Source organism: Danio rerio, chromosome 2 (assembly GCF_049306965.1).
Source record: "Danio rerio strain Tuebingen ecotype United States chromosome 2, GRCz12tu, whole genome shotgun sequence".
NCBI lineage: Eukaryota > Metazoa > Chordata > Actinopteri > Cypriniformes > Danionidae > Danio > Danio rerio.
Window position 1 is genome coordinate 27,463,946 of NC_133177.1, and position 18,558 is coordinate 27,482,503.

At 35.7% G+C, this 18,558-nt stretch overlaps 1 protein-coding gene across 4 annotated transcripts in view; it reads left to right on the top strand.

Moving 5' to 3' along the window:
- kcnh2a (potassium voltage-gated channel, subfamily H (eag-related), member 2a) overlaps positions 1-18,558 on the top strand; it is a 90,232-nt gene that overhangs the window by 53,190 nt on the left and 18,484 nt on the right. For 2 of the 4 annotated variants that reach the window (XM_073919480.1, XM_073919484.1), the window contains exon 1: positions 1,288-2,184. The exons of the other annotated variants lie outside the window; for them this stretch is intronic. In XM_073919480.1, the coding sequence (XP_073775581.1) occupies positions 2,071-2,184 (114 nt within the window). In that variant the 5' untranslated portion in view covers positions 1,288-2,070. Of the gene's footprint in view, positions 1-1,287; positions 2,185-18,558 lie in introns of those variants that run through there. 4 annotated transcript variants of the gene reach the window in all.

Here is an 18,558-nt window from a genome sequence, read left to right on the forward strand (position 1 = left end):
GACGTTCTTGCTGTGAGGCAACATTGCAAACCACTGGGCCACCGTGCCACCCATCTAGGAAAGGAGGAGAAGTAGGGGTGGAAGGAGGGGTTCTTTAAAACAAAGATGGCTGTCATATGGAACTTGGGGTACTTGTAGTGGCTTAGGAATCGTCTGATTGGTTAATCATAAATTGAATAATGTGGGGCCGGCTGCAAGCAATCAAAAGCATGTGATCCTCTCGAAATTAGCTTATAAATAAACTTCACTTAAATTTTTATTACAGTTAGCATAAAAATGTCCAATACCAAATAAAATTGATCGCAAGATAGTTATAACAGTTTTTCATGCAAGAATGTAGTTTTTCAAAACTCAAATCTGTGGTTTATTTATAAAGATTATGGTATTGTGTTAATGCCAAAAGCTATTATCAACCAAATATCAACAGCTAATGATGTTAGACTTTAATGTCATAATGTGACGTCCATACAACATCAAAGTGACATTGAATTTAAGTTAGGTAATTACACAACACAGAAGCAACCAAAGAAAAACGTCTACTGATGTAACACTTTGACGTTGTATGGACCTCACATTACAATGTTAAGATGACTTTGGATTTTGGTTAGCTAATGGCACAAAAGTTAACCAACCAAAGATCAATGTCTACTGATGTTAGACACTGACGTTGTATCGACGTCACATTATGACGTTTAGATGACGATGGACTTTGGTTGGTTGATTCCACAGCCTAAAACCAACCTAAGATCAACGTCTACAGATGTTAGACTTTGACGTTGTATGGACGTCACATTACATTGTTAATATGACGTTAGATTTTGCTCCCTGTCGTCGCAACCAAAACATAACCAAACACCTACATCATATGACGTTGTGTGCCTGCTGGGTGCAATTGCAATTTACATTTACAAAAAACTTTTATTGACTCATTTAAACTTTTAATTTAACTATAATTAACTTAATGTGGGGGGAAATTATCATAAGAGAGGTGAGGGTCTGCCACAAGCCTGGAAGCTGAGCACATAGAGAGACAAAAAAATAACCCAAAAACGTTATTTTGAGCATGTTTGTGCTTATCAGTGGAGCAGAGGAGATCCATCAAGCCCTGCAGCTGGGTTTCAGAGAGCGAGGAGGAGGATCACACAATTACATCTCTCCACCGAGGAGAGAGAGAGAGAGAGAAACACACACACAAACAGGGATTCTGGAAGCCAGGGAGGGAGGGAAAGAGAGGGAGACCACAGGCAGTTTACTCTCTTTAAAAGGCAAAGCGTGGAAAAAAAAAAAAGTGGAACAGCTGCCCTGATGGCGTGACGATGGATCCGTACAGCTCCTATTCACACTACATTTCTGTTGTTATGCAAGAATCGAGTGTGAAGATCAACAGTTTTCTTAAATTGTTTTGATGATTCGCTTGGAGTGAGAGAAACAGCTGTTTTCTGGGATTACAAAAAAAGGACGGTTTGATTTAAAACTTTGATGCATGGAGGATGTGAGTTAATTTAAAGTCCAATACTGATAGTGTGATGATGGATCTGTGATGTTACCATTCGCACTCGTTCTCTGATTTTTGTGCTAGATTTATGTAAAGATCAACAGCTTTCTCATATTGTTCTCATATTGGATTGACAGAATTAGCTGTTTTATAGGACTACAAAAAAGTGGATGGCTTGTTTTAAAACTTTTTATACATGGTAAATATGAGTTGAATGAAAACCTGTGATGATGGCTTTATGCTGCTTACATTCAGACTTGTTTTCTGGCTTCTGATTTAGTTTTTTGTGCAAGAATCGAAAGTGAAGATCGGTCACTTTCTCCAAATTTTTTGCTGATTTGCTTGAAGTGATAGAAGCAGCTGTTTTCTGGGACTACAAAAAAGCTGGATGGTTTGCTTTCGACGTTGATGCATGGAGCAAACAAGTTAATAATTGAGGCAGATATTGGAAGGTGTAAAAGAGGCATTTAAACAGAGGCGCTTCAGCTCGGAGCATGACAGTATTGGTTGGAGGTGAGGTGGGATGAACAGTGGAGGATATCAGAATCTTGTGCATCTCTGTATGGGGCAGAACCATGTCCTTTAGTGCCAGGGGCAGCATTACTCAGGAGGGGGCGCAAGGAAGTATTGAGAAGAGAGACACGCGGGTCAAGAGGGCGGTTCGCATCTCCAGTATTGTCGCACAGGAGGTGAGTTCACAATGAAAGAAAACTTTTCGACTGTTTGGTTTATCCTGGTTAAACTATTACTTTTTTAATTTTGTAAGGATACATTACATTTGTCATGTCAAAGATTTCAGTTTTTTTCTGTGTATGTGTAAATAATTATATATTGATTGAGAAACATTTGTTCAGAATTGATGAATGAATGAATTTTAGTGTCCACACAATGTTTGGTAGCGCAAATGTTTTAAGCATCAATAATGATAATATTTTTTTCTTGAGGATCAAATCATCAGATTGAATGATTTATCTGATGGGTGATTTGACAAAGAAAACTGAAGTAATGATGTGGAAAATTCCAACCCAGGCTCATTCTGGAAACATAGCCCCGCGGACAGACAGCGAAATAAGTCCTGGTAGGTACGTATTTGTGCAGTTTTTGTTTTCACGAATCCGGGAGAGGCAGCTGTGCACAATTTTTCTCATCTCGAACGTTCGCGCCTGCGATGTTTTCGCTTAAAAAGCCACCGGGGGCCGCTGTTGAGCGACCGTCTGTCCGACTGACTGAATGACTGGACGATTGACTGGGCGGCCGGCCAATCAGCCGACCCAGCCACCCTACTCCTCCTCCTTCTTCCCTAAACCAAAGCAACGATTTACAAAAGCCGTCCAGAAAAAGAAAAGCCCTCGTCTGATTTTGACCACCTTTTCGGATTTCACTGCATTCTCATCCTGTTATGAATTTGTTCGCTTTATCTTTTGGATTCTATTTTTTGTCTTACCTGATTTCTGGAACCGTTCTTTCTTGGACTCGAACCAGGTCGTCGCCGTGGCCAGCTCCTCCTCCTCCAGGCCTCCGCTCTGCCGACGTAACACAACGAGCTAACCAGACAAACTGGTCGTGGCCGAAAAGCCCTCTACACGGAGGAGGTGAGCCGTCTGTCGGCGAGCGCGAAGAGGAGCGTCGTCACACCCGCCCGTAGCGTTCGCTTGAAAAAACAAAATGCAGCCATACATACCTGCGGCCATGTAAATCGCGGTCTCCAGAAACATCTGCGGGGCTACGTTTTCAGAATGAGCTTGGGTTGGAAAATTCAGCTTTGCATCAGAGGAATATTTTCTTTTTCCAAAAAGTGTTAATGTTTTTGTTTATTATTTTAAATTTGAAATAAATAAATAAATAAAGCTTTTTTTAGCTCTAGTATTTTACCAATGAAATGATAAGTTTAATATTGTATAATTATTATTATTATTATTACTATTACTATTAACATTATTCATTCATTCATTCTTTTTTTTTTTTTTTTTTGGCTTAGTCCCTTTATCAATCTGGGGTCGCTACAGCGGAATGAACTCCCAACCTATCCAGCATATGTTTTATGCAGCGGATACCTTTCCAGCTGCAACCCATCTCTGGGAAACATCCATACACATTTATTCACACTCGTACAGTACAGACAATTTTAGCTTGCCCAATTCACTTGTACTGCATGTCTTTGGACTGTGGGGGAAACCGGAGCACCCAATGATAATAATCAATGTTATGTTGCTAATATTACATGTTGTATTTTCTAATGCTGTTTATTATTTTAAATACATATTATTGTAGTTACGTATTAATGTAGTTAAATTCACTCATATTCATTAATAGAATTATAATAATTATCATTAGTATATTTTTATAATTAGTTTTGTGTTTGTTAATAATAAACATAAATTAAAAACTCAATTTACAGCTTTGATTATGTCTGATTATGTTGACACAATTTTATACTATATTACATTAGCACTAAGACTATAAATAGTTTGAATTTTTTGGAATCTACTAATGATCTGTTTATTCCAAGTAAAAGGAAACATTGATTTTTAAATCAATTGCAATCTAATGGCAGCCTGTGTGTGATGAGTCTCCAGTACCAAGAGAGACACTGAACTGAATCACATGGTATTAACATCTGCACCTACAATGAGTTTAATACAGAATTAAAGTTATAGTTTTTTTCATTCTTTCCCAGAAATGGGTTGCGGCAGGAAGGGCATCCCCTGCGTAAAAACGTGCTGGATAAGTCGGCGGTTCATTCCGCTGTGGGGACTCTGGATTAATAAAGTAACTCAGCCGACAAGAAAATGAATGAATGAATGAATGAGTTATAGTTCACCTGATTATGAAAATGTACTCAAACTTTTATGAATTACTTACTTTTTTGTTGAACACACACACACGCACGCACACGCACACACACACACAAACAAACAAACAAACAAACAAACAAACAAACAAACAAACAAACAAAAAGAGAATTTGGTAAAAGCTAGTGACTCTTTTTCCCCTTTATGGATGCCAATGGCGATCAGTTTCAAACATTCTTCAAATTATGTTTCTTTTGTATTCAACAACACCAAAAAACGTAAAGGTATAGGATCGCCTGAGCTTTGCAACATTTGAATCTTTTCTCATTAATATTGTCACAAATTTGAAAGTTTTCCTTCGATATTCTACAGGAAATTAACAAAAGGATTGTGATTATTAATTTTCATAATTTCTTTTGCAGATTTTCAGATATAGTTCACCAACATGTGAAATTATTTTAGAAGATAATTTTGTCATAAACTTTCTCTTTCAATCCTCACAGTAGCATGTGTCTGATCTTGTATGTAATGTGATGAAAATTATGCCACAGGACATGAGCACAGGCAGTCGGGCGCTGGCATTTGTCTCTGGCCAGAGGCTCATGTTGGTGATGTGTAAGATTGGTGTAGTGGTGTCAGAAGTGGCTCTGCTCACCACCGTCACAGCAGTCAGGTCAAACACCCCACATTCATCTCAGCACATGGATGCCCTTCACTGACACGCCAGAGTTTGTGTATGGCAAGCCAGTTTAACATTTAACCCTTGTACGCTTAAAATTTTATTACATTAGGCTGGTCCCTGAAGTGTACAACCAGAACATTCAGTGAATCACGTAATCAGCTAATAAATTCAAATCTACTTTCCATGTTTTCTCTGAGTCAGAGAAAGACACATGTGGCACTTGTCACAAATCCCAATTTATTAGTATTTCAAACAAATAGCACCTATCTTGTCTTTCAGAAATGTCATAATTAGTAGAAAAATACAAAATACACGCTGATGCCTATGTGGTGGTTGCAATACAGTGTTCTCTCGCTATAATGCGAGGGACTAATAAAGGGACTAAGCCGAAAAGAAAATGAATGAATTATCCAAAACAAATTATCATGCTCAGAAAAATGACAAACTGATTTTAATGCACAGTAATGAATTTGAAATTTTACACAGAAATAGAAACCTTAAAGCAATTCATTCTAAACAGCAGCATGTTTAAAAATCTGTGTTGGGGGTCATTGGAAAAATTTTAAACTTAGTAAAAAAAGTATAATAGTAAAAGAATCAGCACTATGTGAAGTTTAACAAACTTATTTCAAGAGGCGCAAGTGATATGATTGATTGCGGCTGGCCTCTCATCTATAATCATTAGTATGCCAATCGGAATAATCCAAACTCACTATAAATAGCCCTTATCTATGTTTTTTGAAAAATCCCCCCTTCCAGCCCAACTCCCCCTTTTTCCTCCTTTACCTAGGGGAGCTCTCGAGAACTACCTGATCTTTACATGCTTATCGTCCATAACCCTGGGCTTAATTATCTCCAAGCTCAGGCTTCTCTCCCGGGACAGCATGGCAAACCTGCTAATATTATCAACCAATTGTGAACACTTGACTAGGTAATAAAAATACCAATACCTAATAGAAAGGATACTGGTATCTTAAATATAAGTACTTGTACAATGAACATTTGTTTTATAGATAAATTGTTAAAACGGCTTGCCATAGTCTGTGTGGTGCTGAGGTAATCACTCACTGTAAATGGCATTGCCCTATGGGCTGGAGCTCTTCCTTGATCAATGCCTACCCTCTCTCACTGCTTTCCTCTGAGATTTGCTTCTGTGTTTCAATCCGATGGCATGTCCTAACTACCTGTGATGTTCCCTAGAGCTTCACCAATCAGTAGGTTTAGAGCTGGATGCTATGCTGGTTGCTCTGTGAAGGGTGTTGTGCATTGTTCTTGATTGGTTTTTAGGGGATTCAGTAATGGTCTTTTAATGGCCGGTCTTTGTGCGAGGACCTCATGTCCTGACATTGGTGGACAGCTGGTGCGAGGCAGGAGATCGGGGAAGTTTGCATCTTGAAGCATGTTTAAGCCTGAAACAACACACATGGGATGGATATAACATACTGTAGGTCAATCTTCTGTCAAGTTGTGAAAAGAGATGGATCCCTTTTTTACTAAGTCCTCTTTTTGCTGGGGCATCTGCACTTAAGCTCTATTTTTTTAGTGTCCTGACATAATTATGGGAAAAGTTTGTTTTGTTCAATTATATCATTAAATCATTCAAAAAAAATGATGTTGGCTGTTTGTTCAAACTACCAATTTTAAATAAGCTGAAACAACACAGTTCTTGAGGGTTTTAAGTTAAGTTAACTTAATTCCTCAAATCGATTGTGTGGAACCTAGCATTTTATACAGTAATCTTTTGTTATTGCTATAGTAATAAATCGAGTACTGTTGTTGTCTTCTGTCATTGTATACAGTTGAAGTCAGAATTATTAGCCCCACTGAATTATTAGACCGCTTGTTTATTTTTCCCCAATTTCTGTTTAACGGAAAGAAGATTTTTCAACACATTTCTAAACCTTATAGTTTTAATAACTCATTTCTAATAACTGATTTATTTTACCTTTGGCATGATGACAGTAAATAATATAACTAGATATTTTTCAAGACACTTCTATACAGCTTAAAGTGACATTTAAAGGCTTAAATAATTAGGTTAACTAGACAGGTCAGGGTAATTAGGCAAGTTATTGTATAACAGTGGTTTGTTCTGTAGACAGTCAAGAAAAAATATAGCTTAAAGGGGCTAATAATTTTGTCCCTAAAATGGTGTTTAAAAATTTTAAAGCTGCTTTTATTCTAGCCAAAAATAAATAAATAAGACTTTCTCCAGAAGAAAAAATATTGTCAGACATACTGTAAAAATTTCCTTGCTCTGTTAAATATCATTTGGGAAATATTTAAAAAAGAAGAAAAAAATTCAAAGGGGGCTAATAATTCTGAATTCAGCTGTATATAGATAATGCTTATATGTATAATAGCTTAACTAATCAAAGCTAACCAATCTTTTTTTTTTTAACTGTACAATCGAAGAGAGATATATAGAGCAGAAAAAAGATCAAGGGTAGTTATGCATGTTTAACATTGTATTTTTAATGAAACTGTACAATTTCCTGAAATGTATCATGTCTCAATCACTCAACCAATGTTTCAGCTATGGAATGATGTAAAAAAAAAAAAAAACAGCTAAACAAGTCATCCAAACACTTACGAAATCTTATCACCGTTCATAACAATGTTTTAACCAGAAAAAAATTCTAGAGGGAAGCAGATAATATAATATAATATAATATAATATAATATAATATAATATAATATAATATAATATAATATAATATAATATATGTTAGTTTATTAGTGATATTGTACTTCTGTACTGTATGTTTGAATAAACTGATTTTTAACAGGTTTCTATAAAGCAAAGGAGTATTTTTCATTTTAATTTGGTGTTAATTGATGTATAAAAACAAAGTAATAAACATGCTAAAAACCTAAAAATTAATAAATAAAAATACTTATGAGACTGAAATTATTGCAATTTTTAACTTTTTGCATTTATTAAATGTGTATATTATGTGGTTGTCCAGTATGAATTTATCAATTGTAACTGATTTATACATTATTGCTTATTATTCCAATCTATCTCACAATTTTTATTATTCATATGATATTATATCTATAATTTGTATCACTCTTGAGCAAAACTGACACATAAAAACTTTGTTTATTTTAATTCACAATCTAAGAAATGAATTTCTGAGCAGATATTTTGAAGAAGTGAGTAAAAAATGTCAGAATTAAAAAAAATATATATTACCTGAACTACCCCTTTAAGCAATTCTACAAAGATGCAAATTGGATTTTTTTCTACTGAAAGCTTCTAGGATTTTGATTCATTAAAAGGGGAGTTTGCTTTGAAGCATCCAGTCAATACTTCAATTATCTTGATGATAAACTGTGCATTGTAATTATTGGATTTCTGTCAACAAAGATGAAAAATCACACCAGAATCCTTGTGTGTTGCTCATCTCAGAGCCCGATTCACCTTCGGTGCTCATTAAGCCGAGATAATGCAGGTGAACAGGTTAAATTAACTAATACCTTATAAAATGCTTGGTTGTTATAACCCAATGTTGGGTCAAATATTGACAAACCCAACTAATGGGTTAAAATTACAACAATACTGCATTTTTAAAAATGTAATTAAAACCATACTGACATCCAGATGATTGATTACATGAACTACTGCAAACACTTTTTTAAAGGTTTCTAAAAGTTTTAATATGACATTATTCAATGCAATATGTGCTACTTCACATTTCTATTACAAAAATCTGAACATTTGATCAAATCAATATTTAAAATTATATAATAACACTATTAAAATACTATAAACAGCCAGATTGTTTTTGAATGAATGTTTGTAATTGTAAATATTATGTACAGTTAAAGTCAGTATTAATAGCCCCCCCCCCCCCCTCATTTAAATTTTATTTTCTTTTTTTAATAATTCCCAAATGATGTTTACAGAGCAGGAAAATTTTCACAGTATGTCTGATAATATTTTTTCTTCTGGAGAACGTCTTATTTGTTTTATTTCAGCTTGAATAAAAGCAGTTTTTAATTTTTTATTTACCATTTTAAGGTATAAATTATTAGCCCCTTTAAGCTAATTCTTTTTTAGATAGTCTACAGAACAAATCATCGTTGTACAATAACTTGCCTAATTACCATAACCAGCCTAGTTAACCTAATTAACCTAGTTATGCTTTTAAATGTCACTTTAAGCTGCATAGAAGTGTCTTGAAAAATTTCTAGTAAAATAGTATGTACTTTCATCATGACAAAGAAAAAATAAATCAGTTATTAGAAAGGAGTTACTAAAACTATTGTTTAGAAATGTGTTGAAAAAATCTTCTCTCCGTTAAACAAAAATCGAGGAAGAAAATAGACAGGGGGGCTAATAATTCTGACTTCAACTGTATTAATATTTCCCTTTTTATAAACTTTTATATAGGTATGAATAAAACAGTAAAGTTTGGTGTATGTAAGTGATGTTGAAGTGGAAATTTACTGTAGGAGAAAAAAACTCCATTAACAAAGAGTATATACAATATAGACGTTGATGTAGTTCATAAATATAATACATTTTATTATGAATTACTATAGTATTTTTTCATGTAATCCCAGAGGTATTTAGTGGTTGTCTCTTCTAAAATAAGTTTAAAAATCACTGTGTGTATTGTAAATAACAGTGTAATACTTTAAATAATTGCTTATGTAAAACAATGCAAATTGGATAAAAATTGTGTTTATAATATTTATAATATTTTCAAACAAAGTTTCTTCATTATGTTTGCATTATGAGAACAATGTTAATAGTTGTATAATATAATAATAACGTTATCTGCTTGTCGGATAGTAATATCTACAGCGTAAAAAATTGCTGGGTTCCACTCAAATAGATTAAAGGAATTACAAATTTATGTAGATTGAACATAAACAGTTAAGTTGTCCCAATAAAACCATCAAGAATATTGTTGTTGCAGCTCATTTTAAGTAGATTGAACAAACAGCAAATGTGAATTTTTTAAGTGTACATCAATACAAACACAACAGCATGAAGCCTACACTCAGGGCGTCTTCGTTCTGTTCTGCTTTTTAAATACTGAACCCTCCTCACATACCAAAATTGCTTGTTTGCGTCCCACTTCAGTATGTAGTTGTCGAATGATAGGAGTAACTTAAAAATACAATTTTAGCTGAATAATTTGTGTCCTTATAAAAAATATGGATCAATTTGATGTTTTTTGTCCACCTCTAAATAGCAGCTGCTACCATTAAGTATTTGAACGGCTATGTCACACACAAAAGTGCTTATAGAGGCTAATTCTCTAGGCTGTGTTCTCTATTTCCACCTGGGAATACTTATCCCGAGGCCTCTACAAATTGTGCTGCAACATTGATGTGATCTAAAACCTGTGAAGATATCATGCCAAGGTATCCATAATCCTGGAGCAGGCCGTATCCTGAGCAGGTGGTTTGGTGGTCATGGAGGAGTGGAGAGCATGAGACTCTAGCGTTCTTCAGCCTCCTGCACCTAGAATGCAGCTCTGCACAAGAAGTTTGGCCAGAGTCAAATTACTCAATTAGTGAAGTTTTGTTCCTCGCCACTGTCGCCACTGGCTTGCTTGCTTTGGGACTTGTGGAGTTGTGCATCAATGGATTTGCTATTGACTGTTTGGACTTTCAGCAGTGAAATTTAAACCACACTGAAAGGAAATAAACTGAACTTCAACTCTGAAAACTGGATTGATACAATTTTAAATTTACCAGAACTTCTATGTTTAGCTGCTTGACACAATCTACATTATAAAATCGCTTGAATTGAATTGAATTGAATTGAATTGAATTGAATTGAATTGAATTGAAATGAATTGAATTGAATTGAATTAATCACCACTGGGCGACTCAATGAAGCAGTATACAGAATGCGAGGAAAATGTTGAATTTGCTTGAAACGCATTTTCAGGAATAGTTTGAATACATAATCTCAAGTGGAAAGTTTGTGTGAGGTGAAAAACATCCTGTAATAAGACTAGATAGAGTGACAAGATGCTCCACGGTTGGTGTGAACCCAGCATAATTCCTTATAGGGTGGGGGAGGGTGCTCATTGGTGGTTGATGATGCCCTAGGCGACCACTTAGTTCACCTATAAGGTATGAGTGCCTGTAATGTCTCATCTTAACCAGCATCAACTCAACATGTAACTGCTGGGTCTGTATGCATTTATCTATGAGCAAACATTTTACTTGACATGATGTTTCTTCGCGGCTGTCAGCCACGATCTGTGACGAGTGTATTTGGCTCGTGTTGCTGTGCTGTCCTTGTGAATTAGCTGTCGGGGTGAAGGGTGGACGGGGTGGACGTGTCGGTCCAAGGCCAGTGGGAGATGAGAGCGCAGCAGGGGTGGGAAAGAGAGAGGACGTGAGGGTGAAGGAACCGGCCTTGGGACTCAAAATAGCCTTCTGGGATGGAACTGCAATGAAGCTGCTCCAGTTAACCATAAAACGCTGTTCTCTTCACTGGCTCTTTGATCTCTGATTCAACAGATGATTCACAGCTTTGATCGAAAGCCAAAACATCTAATAGCTTACAAAGAGCAGTAAGATCAATATACTTATAACTTATCAAGTGTATACTTTAAACTTATCATAACTTGCCACATTGGGAGAGACGCATGTTGAGATGTTTTTTTAAATTTTGTTCACAATGAAATCTATAGGCATCTGCATTAACTATTTAAATAGTTAATTTTGTATTTAATTAAAATAATAATTAAAAATATTCATTCATTTTCTTGGCAGCTTAGTCACTTTATTAATCTGGGGTCGCCACAGCGGAATGAACCGCCAACTTATCCAGCAAGTTTTTACGCAGCGGATGCCCTTCCAGCCACAACCCATGTCTGGGAAACATCCACACACACACTACGGACAATTTAGCCTACCCAATTCACCTGTACCACATGTCTTTGGACTGTGGGGGAAACCGGAGCACCAGCAGGAAACCCACGCGAAGGCAGGGAGAACATGCAAACTCCACACAGAAACTGTCACGACTGTCAGTGACCACCTGAGGGCGCTGCAGTTCAAAAGGACTCAGAAGGAACTACAGCGTCCCAAAAAGACTACAAATCCATACATACCACACGCATATACGGAACACATACACTGATTGTATTCACAGCTGTCTCCGTTTTCTGTTGATAATCTGGACTATATATTCCATCATGCCACCACTGTTTGTCACCGCGTCGTTGTCTTTCTTGTCTCCAGTCCTAGTAAGTCTTGCATACCAAGTTTCTTGTTCTTGATCTTGTTCTTGTATTTTGCCAAAGTCTAGTTCGTGTTTATTTGTCTTAGTTTCTTGTTTTGTTGTTTATTTGTTACTTTGCACTTTGGTATTTTGGATTTTTGGTCACTTCACTGCACTATTTATCATTAAAATCCAAGTGGTGCTCGCTGCAGAGCCATTTGAGCAGAGCTGAGCTCCAGCGAGGGGGAGCATGAGCTCTCGCTCTACCTCCTTTAAGCTGTTTTAATGCGTACACCAACCCCACCCCTAACCCTACCCCCAGTGACATCACTCGTAGAAGAAGTGCAAAAAAGGTGGAGCTCAAGCTCCCCCTCGCTGGAGCTCAGCTCGCCCAAATGGCTCTGCAGCGAGCACCCTCTCTTAAAATCTGCACTTGGATCCGCAACCTTTTGTTCCCGTTTTTGTTATTGTTTTGATCACGCTAAACATGAAAGAAACACCAACTGAGCCGAGGTTCGAACGAGTGACCCAGTGACCTTCTTGCTGTGAGGCGACAGCACTACCTACTGCGCCACTGCCTCGCCCTAATTAAAAAATATACATTTTATTAATCTATATTAATTTTTTATTTTTTTTGTAAATTTATGGATAGATATTTTTAACCAGTGCATTACATGATGTTTTCCAACACATGTGATGCACTGAATAAAGATTAATAATATAATATTTTGGTTGGCCTAATTAGAAATTCATTTGTAACATTGTGTTTTTATCATTTTGCCATTAAAATAACACTTCCTTATTCTCTATGTCCATGTTTTATGTGATAACACACAAATATTGTAACGTCAGGGAGTGACACCAACAACAGAAGTTTGGATTCACGTGCAGGTTTATTAGAATTGTCAGGCAAGCAGTGGTCAATACCGGCAAACAGATGTATGAGGGCAATCCAGAGTCGAAGTCAAAACAACAGGCAGTTGGTCAGAGGCAGGCAGCAAACAGCATTAAATAAATAAACAAGGCAAAGGATCAAAAACATGGCAAAGACAGACAAAGGAAATGCGTTGTAATGTCACTGTGACAGATAACAAGACTCGGCAACATGTGTGTGGAAAAGAGGGGTTTAAATAGTCCAAATAATCATTGTGTGGGTGGTCACAGCTGTGAGAGTTCAGTCTATGACAAGGTTCAGGTGGTGAATGCAATCAAGTTAGGTGAATGAGCATGGGTGTCAGGGAGAAGTGCATGTATGAAAATTTAGTCCAGGAAAAGGCGGAAGTGTAGTTTTAAGTGTGTGTTTGTGTGTGAGTGTTTACCAGCGACATCTGGTGGTTGTTCGCTGGTGAACATGACACATATATGTGTTACATACATATCTATTCATTTACGAGGTGATCTAAAAACTTTTGTAATATCATTGCACTTTCTGTTGGCAATCAAGAGTAGAAAAAAAGTGTTTATACAACCTCCCTGTAGTTCTTAGTGAAGCATCTTTTATTGTCTTGTAAATCACTGGATAAAAGATCTGTTAAGATATAAGCTCAATATAAATGTATCTGATAATGCAAAATTAGTGAATGTCAACAAGAGGACAAGGAAGGCTTACAATTATTTTAGTATATAAAACATTCATTTAAGATATTCGATTTATTTCTGTTTCAGTTTCACATTTTTAAGTGTATCAAGTTAAGTTAAGTGGAAATGTAAAAATAACTGTCAACAAGATATCATTAATTCATTCATTAATTTGATAATTCACTTAGGTCTTGGATTTAGTTAACTAAAATAACCCTGCCTCTGTATCTATATAAGTCTTGTCGTCGATCCCAGTTGTTAGAGCAACAATTATTAACTTGACTTGTAGGTAGTTGATCATTTGGAAAAGAGGAAGAAGGTAGATTTTTCTGATGAATCATCTGTTGAACTGCATCCCAACTATCACAAATACTGCAGAAGACCTATTGGAACCCGTTGGACCCAAGATTCTCTAGAAATCAGTCAAGTTTGGTGAAGGAAAAATCATGGTTTGAGGTTGCATTCAATATAGGGGTGTGCGTACATTGACAGCCTGAGGTATCAAGACATTTGTGCTGTCTATTACATCACAAACCACAGAAGAGGGCAAATTTTTCAGCAGGATAGCGCTCTTCCTCCTACTTCAGCCTCCACATCAAACTTCCTGAAAGCAAATAAAGTCAAGGTGCCCTGGGATTGGCCAGCCCAGTCACCAGACATAAACATTATTGAGCATGTCTGGGTTAAGATGGAGAAGGCATTGAGGATGAATCCAAAGAATCTTGATGAACTCTAGGAGTCCTGCAAGAACGCTTTCTTTGCCATCCCAGATGACTTTATGAATAAGTTATTTGAGTCATTGCAGGGATGTATGGATGCAGTCCTCCAAGATTATAGGAGTCTTACATAATATTAATTCCTTTTTCCGCTGCACCATGCCTTTATAATCTATACTGTACATTACGTTGAATGACAAGACTTTTGTCTGAGCAAAGTCAGACCTTACTGTCTTTATTAAATAATTAAAAATCAGGCATGATCATATTTTATTTTGGTAAAATAAGTGGCCTTTGCCTTTCATATAAGCAACTTTTGATACTAAATGATTGACTAGTAGTCAAGTTATTTTTTGTTCCTAAAACTTGGACAAGCGACAAGATTTTTGTCAGGTACACTACCTGACTATTAATTATGAATTAATGACTATTCCACTGTTAATCCCGCTATGTTGCTTAAACTTAAAGTTTCAAAAAATACAATGTTTGTTAGTAGAGATCTGATGCATTATTGTCAACATTTTCTGCCAATTTTTGGTTCAAGAGATTGTGTTTTCTTGTCGTCATTTCTCTCTCTCTCTCTCTCTCACTCTCTCTCTCTCACACTCTCCCTCTCTCTCTCTCACTCATTCTGTATGTATATTTAAGTGACTGTCAGCTCGTCTGAATCAGGGCAACACCAGAGAGCTTCAAAAAGGGCTTTACCTCAAAACTTTCCTACTTTTGTGTGCAATATTTTAGACCGACTGTTGCAACCAAAGTATAGTAATAGATGGACTACAGGATGTGGACAATAAACTGCCAATATATAGGCAAAACTCAAAAAATCAGTGAAGACAATGGTGAATTGTGAGGTGAGCATTTCCATCACTCACCCTTCAGCAGACATGATAGAGGAGTCAGCAAATCTGACACTGGAGCCGTGAGCTTTGCTAGTGGATCATGATTGTGTCCCTGGTGCTGAAATCAGTGAACAAGCTCCTCCAGTCCTGTGCTCCATCTGTTCAGCCTCAGACTTCAGTTCAGGCACAAATGCCCTGCAAAGAAGGCTCCAAGAGCCTCCGCTTTTGGGACAGGAACAGTTGCATTATTCGCCAAGAGAGCAAAGAGGTAGGAGTGGACAAAGACTTTCTGAGATTTTGAGAAGGTTTATTTTATTTTATTTTACTTTATTAAAAACAATATTGTTAAATATATATTTACTTTATTTACTTTATTTACTTTTTGTTTTAATTTTACTGCAGAACGAAACAATTTAGAAATATTTACTTTGGCCGTATTTTTATTTTTTTTCAATCTAATGGAAAGAAAGCATCCAAATGACACTTTTATGTGTGTGTGCGTGTGTGTTATTGTTGTTTGGGACACATTATCAGTTTGTGTCTAATTAATTCAAATACAATACATATTTTTAAAGTCATAAATTTCTACTACAAGGGGCACTTTAAATGCATAACACTTCACAGTTTTATTCATATCTGTATTCTAAAGGTTTTTTCTGTATAACGGAGTGATTAAAGAGATACACAAATCACTTTGACTTTAAAAAAATTTAAGAACTATTGGTAAAAATAAAAAAAGATACAGTAAAAATCTATTACATGTCTAACAATAATTTCCTTAATCTATAGAGTAAATAACCAAATACTGACTTTCCCAGAATTCTCTGCATGACACTTTAATTATATTTTGTTTTATCCCTTTCTTAAATGACTATATCCTTTTTTAGTTTAATCTTTTTTAATAGTGCCATGTGTGTTAATGTGAGATGAGCCTTGTCCCTTCCCCACCTGCTTTTGGTTGTGTTTTTGTCTGTGTAACAAACATACTGTACAATGTAGATGTTAGTATTTCACAACATATGTACAAATTAATGAAATATGGTAGTTTACTGTAAATTCAGGTATCTCTTTTATGCTTTGTACTGTATTTTAACTGTAGATCTCTGGCACAGCTGCCTTTACAGTAAATTTGACAGATTTGATTTTACAGTATAAAAATTTAATTATAATTTGATCATTAAATACTAAGAAAACAGAAGAAATGGTATTTGACCCAAAGTATATTGGTGACCACCGTTGAGTGGTTGTACATGACCATCCTAATTCTCAGTCAGAGACCTATATGTACTTGGCCATTTATATTGACATTTCTTTTACATGGAAAACACACATAGAGGGGCTTTGTTCTCATTTACACCAGAGATGGTATTTTTATGGAGTTAACAAGAAGCTCATGATGTTGTTTTATAAAGCTGTTCTTGAAAGCATTGTCACGTATGATATCACAGTGTGGGTTGGTAATCTGTAGAGTATAATCTAAGTTGATGCATTTCTTAAAGCCAGGATGGAAAATTGTTGGGCATTAAATGAGGTTTGTGAGATTTGTGTTCCTAATCAGGTGGAAAGGATTCTGAATGTTTCAACTGATTTTTTATTTTATTTTTTTTTTCACATTATGAACTACTTCCCTCTGGTAAGAGATATAGAGTCCCTAAGTGTAAAGGTTGAACCGATACGAGAAAACCATTGTACACATTTCAGTGGGTTTATTTAACAAGAGTTTATCTTAATTAGCATTATAATTATTGTAACCATTTTATTTTGTTCTTATTGTTTGTTTTTATGGCATGTCTGCAGCAATATGGTGATGCCCATAAGAAGTTTCCTGTCAAAAACAATAAAGTTTACCACTACTACTAATGTTCAGATTTGCTACCTGTTACTTGCAAGTAAAATTACTGCATATTTCATCAAATAATTTAAACAAATATATTTATATTTATACACAACATTCAAAAACTTGTAATACTCAAATCATTAACAGACCTTAACATAATCAATCAATTGGTGTTTAACAAGCATTTTTGAAAACTTTTTTAGTTATTTTTTAAACCTTATTCACCTCAGTGCCTTGGCTTAATGAATGAGCGCTGAGGCGAGTAATAGATGGAAACTACACCAGGCTTTTCAAAGATTTTTAACCCAGATACCAAAATAGAGGCATGAATTAAACATAATTAATCTGGAAGCTAACTGTGATTTTGATTTTATGAGCTGTTTAGTGCTGGCGGTATCTGTGAGGACAAGTGTCAGCGGTACGAGGTCTTTTGATTATGAAAATGGCCTGACTTGAATTACCATAAACAAATTAAGTCCAGAAGATCTGTTTTTTCTCCCAATTGCTTTTGAGTCGCAGCTGCAGATGTCTTTTTTTCATCTTAATGGTACATAATGAGCAAGAGAACAATTAGATTAACATAAATTAATTATGTTTCACCTGTCTTTGGAAGATGAAGATGTAGGAAAAATAAATCAGATGGACACATAAGCAAAACATTGGTATTGTATAATAAATATATAAACATGTCTGAAAAGATGACACCTTTTTGTTATTTCATGCATCATAAGTGCAACATTCACATTGTAATTTTGAAGGAAATGTCAAAAATAGTTTGAAGAATAAAAAAACAGAGAAATAGATTTTATATACACACACACACACACACACACAAAATATATATTATTGTTTTATTACAAATATTATGGCTTAAATATTATGTAGTTGTTTGCATTTATGCATGTATTGTATATTTAGTAGAATAATTAATGGTAACGATTGCTTATACGAGTAAAACTCTCTTACTGGAGCTCTGAGATTAAAAACTAAACGCTGGTCTCCTCTTTAGGGCCCTGGAAAGAAATAATGAGCTGAAGTTTGCAGCCCCAGAGTGTGTTTACAAAAGAAAAGCATGAATGTTCTCCCTGCAGTGATGTGTATTCAGCGAATCTCAGACTAAACACGGCTTCATTATTTCACCCACACTGAGTTACAGCCCACTCATCTCCTGTCAGAAACATATGATAATATTTCTGTCCTGCAGCGAGCTTTTGGTAATGGTTTCTTTAAATACATGGGCAGAAAAGATTGGATGGGGCTCTAGTGTAACTGGACAGGCTGTGAAATGTGCTCATGCTATAAATTGGCAAAAAAACATATATTTTTTGCATATATTTGACAGGACAGTAGAAGTGAAGTTACAGAGAGATTGGGAAGGATTGGAAAAGGTCCACAAGCTGGGATTCGGACTCGGG